We start from the raw sequence: 12,257 nt of genomic DNA, 5'->3' as shown, positions 1-12,257 counted from the left end.
TTTTCCCTCAAATTAGACAACACGTAGAACTCTATGACATTTGATGTAAAGATGCAACCTAGAAGTGGCAGGTCACAACATTGCACCATGATATTAATAACAGAACTAGCTTCCTCTACTTACAGCTGTTGGTCAGGCACAAATGCTATGGGGTCCAAAGTGAGATCCATGGGCCAAATTATTTCAAATGAATCTCATGGGGAATCTAGTTACACTTCAGACTTACTTTTCTAAATAAGACTATCCAAGCCAACTTAAACACTTGAATTAAATTCATCTTTAACGCTCTTCATAAATTTTTACAAAATAATTTTATAAATGAAGATCAAAATCACTTCAGCTGCACAATGTTTGAGAAAATACTTGTATCAAACTTTGCCACTGCCTGATTTTAATGTAATATTTAAGTTCACCTTTCTCAAATGAAGAATTCACCACAATGCAGTTACAACATGCTCTATAAAAATCACCTTTGATCTTTCCAATTAGGAATGTATCTCATATTTCGTTTTTTCTTTACAAACTCTTTGAATTGCAAGCTTGACTAAGGTATTGTTGCGTTACAAAACAATCCCTCAGGCTTCAACTGAGTGATATTTTATCTTTTGATCAGTCGCAAATTGTTGATTTAAGGAGGGTCCTTGCTTATTCACAATTAACAGCAAGGGGTCACTGGGCAGAAATGAGCACTGGAAACTTTCACTGATTTTGTCCACACTCTTCCCTCTACAATCCGATTCCTGGCTTTTCCATAGTTCAGATACACCAAAACCAATTGGCAAGAATACAAAAATAGACTTAGCTGGTCTGCGTAGTTCATGGGCTACAGAGGCATCTTTTAAATCAACAAATCATTAAATTGCAAGCTTAATGTTACTGTATTAAGACTTCACTAACTGCTGAAAGCTCGTTAGTCTGAACAGATCAGATTCTAAATACAAACAAGAGAAAATCTGCAGATGCTGGAAATCCAAGTTCCTCCAGCATTTTTAGTGTGTTGCTCAGATTCTAAGTACCTATCAAATTAATAAATTAACAATGAATTTATTCAATTCACAGAGGATCTAACACATACCATTTTCAGACTGCCACCAGGTATTCAGTCGGTTGTGAGCAAAAGTTGTGACCACATTCTCGATTCTGTGACTGTTTTGATTTTCGGCAAAAGGAGTCCGTGAATCACATAAAAAGCATTTCGTTACTTCCTGTAAAACCAAGTTTAAAATGTATTTCTTCTATTTTTCTGAATGAGATCAAAGATTTGTCAAAATTACAACAGACCAGTATCCCTATTGATTGATTGGAAAAATACAAATCTAGTGTCACCATGCTATGAAGGTATCACTATTGGTATCTATCGCCATTGAAGGTGGAGACAAGAGAGACTGTAGATGCTGGAATCTGAGGCAACAATCTGCAGGAGGAAATCAGTGGGTCAAGCAGCATCTGGGGTGGTACTGTAGGCATAGTGGTTAGAACAATGCACTAAAGTGCCAGTAACACAGGTTCAATTCCTGCCACTGCCTGTAAGAAGTTTGTAAGTTCTCCCCATGACTGGGTTTCCCCTGGGTGGTACGGTTTTGTCCCATAGTCCGAGGAAGTACTGGTTGGTAGATTAATCAGTCATTGTAAATTGTCCCGTGATTAGGCTAGTATTGAGGGATTGCTGGGCAGCGTAGCTCGAAGGGCCGTTCCAGCCTATTCCCCGATTCCGCACTGGATCTCAATAAACAAAATAAATCTGTGGGAAGAAAGGAATTATCAATTTTTCAGGTTAAAACCCTGCATAAGGAGTGACATGGTTTTCCCACCCACATTAACACTTTCTTTCCTTCCAAGATACAGCTTGACCCCCGAGTTCCTTCACCAGATTGACTATTGGATGGTGCATCAAAATGAGGGAAGATGGGTGGGGGGGGGGGGGAATAAGATTAATAGTACACTACAGCAAAACAACAGCACAACGTGTAGGAATGTGGCACTTCTATTATAGTAACACCACAAGACTTTTCACACAATATTAAAGTGACAAAACCATAAAAGCTATTAAGACAATCTAAATTTTTATCAGAGATTTAAGATTGTAAGGAACATTCATTTTATAAAGTGTAAAAAGGTAGGGTGTGGAGACTACCTATAGCAATGGGTATCCAGAGCTCAACAGCCCAAGGACACCAAAGGGAGAGTGATTAAAATCAGGGCTATGCAAGAGATCTTACAGGGGTGCAGAAATGTTTACAGAACAATAGAAGAGTCATAGGAGGAAATGAAAATTTTAACCAGATCAGGAATTATAGCAACCTGAGCGTGATTAAGTTGGCATACCATTACCACTTCTGGATGAACAAAATGGTACACAGTGGAGGCCAGCTAGGATGTCACTGAAATAGCTCAACCTAGAAGTGAGAAAGGATTCAAGAGGAAATGCGATAGACCAGGAGGAGAGGAAGAATAGATAAATTTGAATGGTTTTCCATCAAATGCAGCTCAGGTAGTAACAATAAGATATCCTTTTTCTTATGCCTATTTCAGGGCTTCCCAACATTTTTTTAATGCCATGAACTCCTACCATTAACCGAGGAGTCCATGGAGCCCAGGTTGGGAACCCCTGGTCTGCCCTATCCAACTGAAGTACTTTAATTTGCATTGTTTAGTGCTTGGGGAAACAGAACATAGAACTGGGATAAGCCAGTTCCACACCACAGAGCAGACCAGAAGCATCTTGAATAATATTTAAAGAGACAGGTGTTGCCAAGTATAAACTTGGCCCAGGCTTGTGTTTACAATACTTTATATCTGACACCATCTCTCACCGTTACATGAAGTATACAGAACTCTGTACAGTGGAACTACATATCACAAAGTACACACCACAAACATAAAAATGGTTTAAAAAGTTCAGTTAATGCAAACTCACATGAGCTAGATATTACAATTTCATACCATAAAATATTCAAAAATAAACTTTATGACTCCAATGTGAACTACTTATGGTAGGAAGAATCAAGTGCCCTTTTCGTATGGAAGATCCCAGCACCATAATTACATGCTTTGTGACCATTAGTCTTGCATTTTAGTCATTCCCATGCATGTTTACCAACCACTTTTTCAACAACAAAATTAAAGACTTTTGCAAATCATAGATTACTACCTTCGTCAACTGGTTCAAGGCTTTGATTGCTTTTAATTGTAATAATTTTCAAACAATCAAGAATAGACAAGCCAATTTAACCACCAGTAATTTATCTCTGGCTTCTCAATAAATCAGGTATCATTAAAAAAAAACAATTCAAGGGTTAAAAATCAACTTCAATAGGTACAGTATCAGCTGCTCTTTACAGAATATTTTTCCTTTTCAAGGATTAAAGCTTTGAACAAAATGTCTATCCTTAAGTAACTTAATAGCAGCTGGCCATGGAATTTGATAATTACTGGCAAAACGTCCAAAATACTAAATAGCTTTGTACATACGGGAGCATCGTGCTTTTTTAATCCTTTGCTGTTTCCTTGAAAAGTATAATTCATTAATCAATTGTGCCTGTACTTGGAGATATGATTTTCAGAGAAATTTGTGTAAATTTCAGCATGTTTCTTAGGAATCTATTAATGTGCCTGCATTGACATGAGCCTCCATGGCGAGGAGTAACCAATGGTGAGGTTTTGATTGTCCCTGTCAGCAATGAATGAAGTGGTCACACTCACCCAATTCCCCCAAGGCATGATGGTTACATAATATATTGAATAAATGGCCAGTGCAACCTCTCAAAACTAATTGTCAGAGACACTGCTAGAACCATGACATCCTCTTTTGCCACGTTGAGGTCACCCTCAGGGTAGAGGAGCAACACCTCATATTCTCTGGGTAGCCTCCAACTTGATGACATGAACATTGATCTCTCCTACCAGTAATTTTTCCCTCCCCCTCCCCTCTTCTTCTGTTCCCCACTCTGGCTTCTAACCTCTTCTCTTCAACAACCTTATCACTTCTTCCTGGTGTCCCTCCTTTGTCCCTTCCTCCCACGGTCCATTCTCATCTCCTAGCGGATTCCTTCCTCTCCAGCCCTTTACTATTTCCACCCACCTGGCTTCACCTTCTAGCTAGTCAAAGTTCAAAGTAAACTATCAAAGTACATACAACCCAGAGATTCATTTTCCTGCAGGCAATCACAATAAATACAAGAAACACAATAGAATCAATCAAGATCACACACAACAGGGTGGACAACAACCGATCTGCAGAAAATCTGTGAAAAACAAAATATAAATAAATAAATAAGCAATCAGTATCGACAACATGAGATAGAGTCCTTGAGAGCAATTGCAGTCCGTTGGGGACAGTTCAGCGATGGGGTGAGTGAAATTATCCCTGGCTGTTGAAGGTTAATAACTGTTCCTGAACCTGGTGGTGCAGGTCCTGAAGCTCCTGTACCTACTTCCAGATGGCAGCAGCGAGAAGAGAGCATGGCCTGGATGGTGGGGTCCTCGATGATGGATGGTGCTTTCCTGCAACAGTGCTCTGAGTAGACATGCTCAATGGTGGGGAGGGATTTACCTGTGATAGACTGGATTGCATCCACTACTACTGTACGCTTTTCCATTCACGGGCATTGGTGTTTCCATACCAGTCAGTGATGCAACCTGTCAATATACTATCCACTATACATCTATAGAAGTTTGTCAAAGTTTTAGATGACATGCCGAATCTCAGCAAACTTCTTAAAAAGTAGAGCCGCTGCCATACTTTTTTCGTAATGGCACTTACATGCTGGACCGAGGACAGATCCTCTGAAGTAGCACCAAGAAACTTAAAGTTGCTGAGCTTTTCACCTCTAATCCCCCAATGAAGACTGGCTCTTGGACCTCCAGTTTCCTCCTCAAGGCAACATTCAGCTCCTTGATCTTGCTGACATTGATGACAAAGTCTGTTGTTGTGGCACCACTCAACCAGATCTTCAATCTCCCTCCTAAGTAGTGATTCATCACCACCTTTGATTTGGCAAACTTAAATACAGCGTTAGAGCTGAGCTTCTCCTCATAGTCATGTGTAGAGCAAGGGGCTAATGGACACAGCCTTGCAGTGCACCTGTGCTGAGGGATATTGTGGAAGAGATGTTGTTGCCAATCCAAACTGACTGGGGTCTGCAAGTGAGGAAATGGAAAATCCAATTGCACAAAGGAGGTATTGAAGCCTAGAACTTGAAGTTTATTGATTAGTTCTGAGGGGATGATAGTATTGAAAGCCGAGCTGTAGTCATATGCACCTTTGCTCTCCAGATGTTCCAGGATTGAGTGAAGAGCCAATGAAAAGGCATTTGCTATTGACCTGTTGTTATGGGAGGCAAATTGAGTGGGTCCAAGTCACTTCTCACTTTCACTTTATTTTACATGAGGAACTTTGTGCAGTGGCAAGGACAACATCACAGAGCTGAAGATACAGAACACCACACTGTATATAGTTAAATACAATATAAAATACTCACAACAGATAATAAATACTAAGAATTAATGCATGTTATTTAAAATACAAATACACACAATAAAACTGACAGTTTTACTGTCAAAGGTGCTATCCATACTACATATTCAAAATTGGATGTTGAGGAGGCAAATGGAGGAAGGCACAAAACTGGATAAGGCTCTGCTGGTGCTGATGGGCAGGGACCTGTAGCGGCATCCCAATGGCATAAGAGTGTAGTATGTGTGAAGTGTACGTGTAATGTCTTCCACTATTTGTTGAGCCTTATTTATTGTCCATCTCCTACGGATGCCGCTGAGTGATTCTTGTTCCTGGCCAATGATCTTACTACTTATTCTGATAATTCTGTTGAGTGGATTGAGGTTCATAGTGCTCATCGCTCCGACCATGCCGTGATGTTGTAGGTTACTATTGATTCAATGAAGCATTTATAAAATGTCTAGAGAATTGATGGCTGGACCTGAAGTTTCTGCATCTTCCTAAGGAAAAATAGCCATTGTTGGCACTTGGAGAGTATCCACCCATCACCGGTCTTAAAGGTGATTTTATCTATAGTTGTGCCGAGGTACTTGTATTCTCAGGTAAGAGTTGATATTTTTCATCACCAATTTCTCAAAGCACTTCATCACAATCCTCCTTCCACTTCTCCCTCCTTTTCATTCAGGCATCTTCCCCTTTCCTTTCTGGCCCTGAGGAGAGGTCTTGGCCTAAAACACCAACTATTTATTTATTTCCATAGATGCTGCCTGATCTGCTGAGTTCACCCAACATTTTGTGTGTGTTGTTGGAGGCACTTGCAAAATGAAGACAAAACAGGACTGCTGATTGCAGACAATTCTCTCACAAAGCAGCTGTCAGTCACCAATTGATTAGGCCTATTGAAAGATTGTCTTTACTATGCAATCATGGGAAAGGCATTAACTATTTAAACAAGCAACACACACAAAATGCTGGTGGAATGCAGCAGGCCAGGCAGCATCTATAGGAAGTAGTACAGTCGACGTTTCGGGCCGAGACCCTTCATCAGGACTATTTAAACGATTTGTTTATTCATTTAAAAATATTTACAAATCTGTTCTTTGTGTTTATCTTGTATCAGAGAACAAAAAGAACCAAAACCTTACAGCAGAATACTCATGTGGGCAAATCCAGCATTCAGAATGTACATCTGCAGACTGAACAGTATCAATACATAAAATACACAACTAGTACCAATCAAGCTAAAACTGATTAGGATAAACTTTGCAGCTGATGTAGTCTTGAGCTGGGAATCCCAGGTACAAATGCAATGGAAACCATTCCAATTCTTTTTTTTAAAAAAAACATTTGACGAACTTAAAGGCAAAAACTGTCCCAACTTTCAAGCGGAGGGAGATGGTGCACTGGATGACTGAGGTTTACCTCTCACTTTTGATCTGCATAGCTACTAATTACCTTCTTTCTCCCCTTCTAAGTTACCACCTTTGAACAAAGATATTTACTTTGAGTGCTGGTTGACAATGTTGCCATTACTGGTTAGTTACAGAGCACCTTTACAATCCACCTTGCCCAAGTTAAAACCACTGTAATATGATCTCACCACTTATCTATGTTACTGTGGGCCAAAAAGGCATGCAACCTCATCTGGACTGATTGGAAGACACTGCTCATTTGCTCTGCTTACATCAAAGGACGGTAACCTTCATTCACAAATCTCCAGATTACTATAGTCAACCGCTGGCTGAAATGTGTTCAGAAATATACTGTAAAAACACTTTGTAGTTATGTTGCTGGTACTCACTGCCCTCGTTTTGCAGGAACCATCACTTAAACCAGACAGAAATATACATGCACACATTTGTGTGAAGTACTGCTGCAGCAGGCAGTTGGACTATTCGCATTACACAGTAGAGATTACAAGGAGAATGTAAAGTTTGCCACTGGCTACATTTCGGTGATGCAAAGCTATTTGACATGGTAAACTGCAGAAACCAATACTCTATGAATTGCAACTGCAAAATCAAGATCAAGAATGTACAGCAGTAATTTCCTAGGGATTCGAAACCTCAAACCCGCTGAGCAGAACTTTCTTAATATTAAATTTCTGATCTTACACCTTCCAAAATCTTGCTCACTTGAGGCTCTACTCCCCAATAAGTCAGGGCCCCATGTCTCATAGTTTTCCTCCAGGTTGTCCTGCTGCTCAACCATATTCAAGCCCATTCCTCTCCTGCACAAAGCTTTTACATCAACCATGACAGGCTACTCTGCTTTCAGACTTAAAACTTTCCTTAGACTATCCCAGTTTAACTCATCACTTTTGAGAGTTCTCGGTTTGTATGTGGACCAGAAACTTTCTCCATAGTAGAATAGCTCCTTGGGATCAGAAAAACAAAATCTCCTTCCCTGCCCATTGCCTCCCTCTGGTGCTCCTCCCCCTTTTTCTTTCTTCCATGGCCTTCTGTCCTCTCCTATCAGAATCCCCCTTCTCCAGCCCTGCGTCACTTTCACCAATCAACTTCCTAGCTCTTTACTTCATCCCTCCCCTCCCAGTTTCACCTATCACTTTATGTTTCTCTCTCCCTTCCACCCTCCCCCCCACCTTTTAAATCTACTCATCTTTTTTTCTCCAGTCCTGCCGAAGGGTCTCGGCCCAAAACGTTGACCGTACTCTTTTCCATAGATGCTGCCTGGCCTGCTGAGTTCCTCCAGCATTTTGTGGGTGTTGCTCAGATTTCCAGCATCTGCACATTTTCTCTTGTTTGTGTCAGGATCAGAATAACCTGATTCTGATACTGAGATCTTTTACATTCACATGAACAGATAGATGGGTCTTGGTTTAATGCGGGGGTTCCAAACCTGGGGCTCACGGACCCCTTGCTTAATGGTATTAGTCCATGGCACAAAAAAAAAGGTCGGGGAGCCCTGGTATAATGTCACATCCATGTCAATTCTACCAAAGTGCAGCAGCCTCACAACGACGTATTGAAATAATATGGCCAAAATTGTGTTAGTGTGAAGTTTTCACTCAAGAATTTTCATTGGTGATACAAATAACGTTGTAGTTTGAAGTAATTACTTCAAGTAGAAGTTACTGACCTCTAACAGAATAGAACACATTAAGTGCTGGTATCAAAAAATAAATTCATTAACTCCAGAGTAGAACTGTGTGAAGCTTTAAAAAAATGATTTGGAGGCAAGTTCCTCTAATGATTAAAAAAGCTCAATGAAGGAATCATTAGCCAAGTTCAAAGACTAATTTTTGCTTCCTCCGAACAAGTCAGATAACTCACTTTCTGGCCTCTGCTTGACAAACCTCATCAGTCACAAACAGAAGTGAGACTTCAAAAAATAAATCTTCAGAACACAATGTTAAGGAGCTGCTCTCACTATTTCAGTATGGACTTTTGGTGTGTCGGTTCACAATCCAGGCCAATCTAACCTAAAAGCATCTTAAAACTCCATTTGCGCAAGCACACACATGAGCAATTCTTTTTTTTTTGAGGCGTGCAATTTGACCCAGAGAAGAATTGCATCAGTTTCTACATCATTGGGTGCCTTGGGGAATATTGTGGAGCTGCTTTTTAAGTAATTGCGTGATACAAATAGTTAAATAGTTCCCATCAAGATATACTTGAACTATCTTAGGTTATCTTGCACAGGTGTTTCGGCCATACCTTCAGGTGAGACATCACAAAAAGGCAGCTCAAGACTAAGCAATTTGTGAATGAGGCAGGTAGTTAACTTAGGCACAAAAGCAAATCATAGGATAGGCTTTACTGCAGAAATATTTTCTGAATTGAATGTACCAGTATGGCTTCTTGTTCTTCACTCACACACAAATCATATTCAATAAAACATACATCATACCTGAAGGTGGCTGACAATACAGAATGGCTCAGGTTTATGTAAACCACAAGTGGAGGTAGCAGAGAGCTTATCAGCTCGCCCAATCAATAGATCTCCTGTGGCTGGATAACAACTTCCTTCAGCACAGCCATAACTGTATTCTGGCTCTTGAGAGCGCACACAGTGCCAAAGGGTGACTGGAAGACAAAGCAGAGATGATAGTAAACAGTAGCTTCAAAGAAACAGAACATTACCTATCCTGCTTGGGGCAACTTTTCCAAGGTGTCGCACAAGACCCACTCCCTCCTCCCCCCACCACCAAAGCCTAGTAATTTTCCTCTCGGTATTGATGCAGCAACAAAGAAGGCAAGACAGCAGCTGTATTTCATTCGGAGTTTGAGGAGATTTGGCATGTCATCAAAAAAACACGCGCAAATTTCAACAGATGTACCGTGGAGAGCATTCTGTCTGTGTCACTGTCTCTCACTTCTCATTTTGCTCAAAATTTTGCTATTACTAAAACATACAAGGATCTTAAGACAGGTCATAGGTTAGGAATCAGACAACTTGAAGTTTACAAAATGGGAATCATGAATTACTTCATTTGGTTACCAAGCTTCTGTCACGCCACTCTCACCGAAATTGGTTGTGTGCACACCTGCATTCTTTCACGCTTTGAAATGTTGATATCATTGCCAGTTATATTAGTTGTGATGGAAGTAAAGGAAGTTAATTAGGATTCATGCTGATATTTGTCTGCAGACCACGAGGCCCATTCTGCATAAAGCAATCTTTCACTCCGCGGAGAATCAGATTACCAAACTGCTTCACAGTGCTGAAGGACAAGCCTGCACTGAGGTGGACATTTCAGACAAATTAAAATACTGTACAGGTAGAAACATTTTAATCAGAGCTAGTAAATCTAAAGAATCAAACAGACAGTTTATCTTAAGAACAAGCTTGGATTTCCTTAAAAAAACCTGACTGACATATCACTTAAAGTTTACACCTTTTAATTTAATGAACACCTTAGTGAATTAATCCTAAAAATAGTAGCATGAACACTTTTGAGGTTGTACATGTACGTGAAATAGGTTGAGAATTACTGGCAGATTGAGAGTTCCTTTGAAGAATGGCATTCAACAGCTGGTCCTATTGGAATCACACCATGTATCTTGACCAGCACTATGTATCAGAACTGGGAGCCAACTCCTTAAGAAAAAGTTTGCGAAACGAGGTCAAGGGTTCTACCGGTAATTTAGGGAATTAGTAACGGATCTACAACAGAGCATCAGTTGTAGAAGAAAATAAGTATTAAGGACAGTGGGAACTTTTCACTTCACTTTTAACTGTGCGAGCGTCACATATGAAACAGCTACAAATTTGTCCCAATTTATTTTAAACTTTTGGAACTGGGTACAGAGTAGATAAAAGTTGCAGCATGCAGTTATAATTATTCTTTAAATTTCAAACACGTCCCTTGAAAACACTCTCAATTTGTTTGGGAAGAAAAAATATCCTTTATTCCCCCCCCCAAAAAAAACTTACCCCAAATACTAAAACTTCCGAAGAGCAACATAGTCGTATAAATGGCAAGAGGCGCAGTTCTTTTGGAGGACCGGTTGAAACCTCTCACTTATCCCTCAGCCGGCGCCGCTCCCACTCCTGCAGCGAACAGACCACGCACGCATGCGTCCGCCCACTCCTCACTCCACCCGCTTCTTCCCGCCTCGCTCGGTTACGTTCTGGTGCAGAAGGACTGCTGGCCGTGGGAGATGTTCGATACTGATGTATAATGTTTGGCTTCAAAACAAAAACCCCGTCTCTGGAGGCACTGTTGTATGTAGACGTAATTGGCTGAAGAGAGAAGCGAGTGAAAACCACAAAGACATGAAAGGGTGAGAAAAAAAAGACTAGCGAGCAACACAAAAGTAGTAAAGGATCAGGAGGTAATTAATTACAGATGAGAGAGGCACCCAAAATCCCTATGGGCCTCCATTGATTTCAGAGATTCCATCTCAGTTAACATTAATGAGTGTTGAATGTTTATTAATATTTTGTGATTTATTACACTTTCTCGACGTTGTAATATATAATATTGCTTAATATGGAGAACCCTGCATTCTATCGCTGAATACTTTGAAACTCTAGAGTCTAAAGTATTTATTTAAATAATGAACATTGTTAGCCTGACATCCGATTTCTGGAACATCACTTACATTATTTTGAAAGAGAAGTGAGAGACTTAAACCTCTCCTGCGAGTGAACTGTGCTTTTTGCCACTCTATTAGCTGACCTTTCTTCTATGTTAGTTGCTGAGATAGTAATCGTTGCTGTTTGGGAATCCGAATAAGTTTTGCAAATTCATCTTACCATTCATTTGGCAGTTATTTCCACGCTCCATGTGGCTCTGATCCTAATCGAGAATCAACTTAATTCACCAGTAGATACAGCAGTAATTTGTCAAAAGGAAATCTCAGAACAGAGTTTTGTTATCCTGCCTCACCATCTTCTTGCTTTCAGGAGACTGGGTTTGTCTAATATCATTTTACAAAGCATTTTGGGGCATTTATGCTACATATAAAGGAAGAAGTTGTTGAAAACAGTTTTAAAAATCTTATTTAATTTGTAGCATCATCCTTGGTCATTGTTTTTACTCAATGAATAACCATCCATCATCTGGGACCCCCACTACCCCAGACATGCTCTCTTCTAGTTGCTGCCAACAGGAAGAAGGTGCAGCAGCTTAAGAGTCAAGTCACCAGTTCGGGAACAGTTAGTACCCCTCTTGCTCTGTTGAAATGTTCCCACAACCTATGGACTCACTGTCAAGTTCTCTTCATCTCATGTTCTTGATATTTATTGCTTATTTATTTATTATTATTATTTCTTTGTTTTTGTATGTGCACATTTTATTGTCTTTCGCACACTCGTTGAGCGCCCAAGTCAGTGC

General features: G+C 40.2%; 1 protein-coding gene across 1 annotated transcript in view; it reads right to left on the bottom strand.

Annotated features, from left to right (window-relative positions):
• The window catches only part of lamb1a (laminin, beta 1a), an 88,363-nt gene extending 77,339 nt beyond the window's left edge, over positions 1–11,024 (bottom strand). The window contains exons 1-3 of the mRNA XM_063072503.1: positions 10,853–11,024; positions 9,326–9,501; positions 1,076–1,205 (exon numbers count right to left, since the gene is read on the bottom strand). Of these exons, the coding sequence (XP_062928573.1) occupies positions 1,076–1,205; positions 9,326–9,501; positions 10,853–10,883 (337 nt within the window). The 5' untranslated portion in view covers positions 10,884–11,024. The remainder of the gene's footprint in view (positions 1–1,075; positions 1,206–9,325; positions 9,502–10,852) is intronic.
• Between the last annotated feature and the right edge of the window lie 1,233 nt (positions 11,025–12,257).

This window comes from Mobula hypostoma, chromosome 20 (genome assembly GCF_963921235.1).
Source record: "Mobula hypostoma chromosome 20, sMobHyp1.1, whole genome shotgun sequence".
Lineage (NCBI taxonomy): Eukaryota > Metazoa > Chordata > Chondrichthyes > Myliobatiformes > Myliobatidae > Mobula > Mobula hypostoma.
This window is presented reverse-complemented; position numbering and strand designations above follow the sequence as displayed.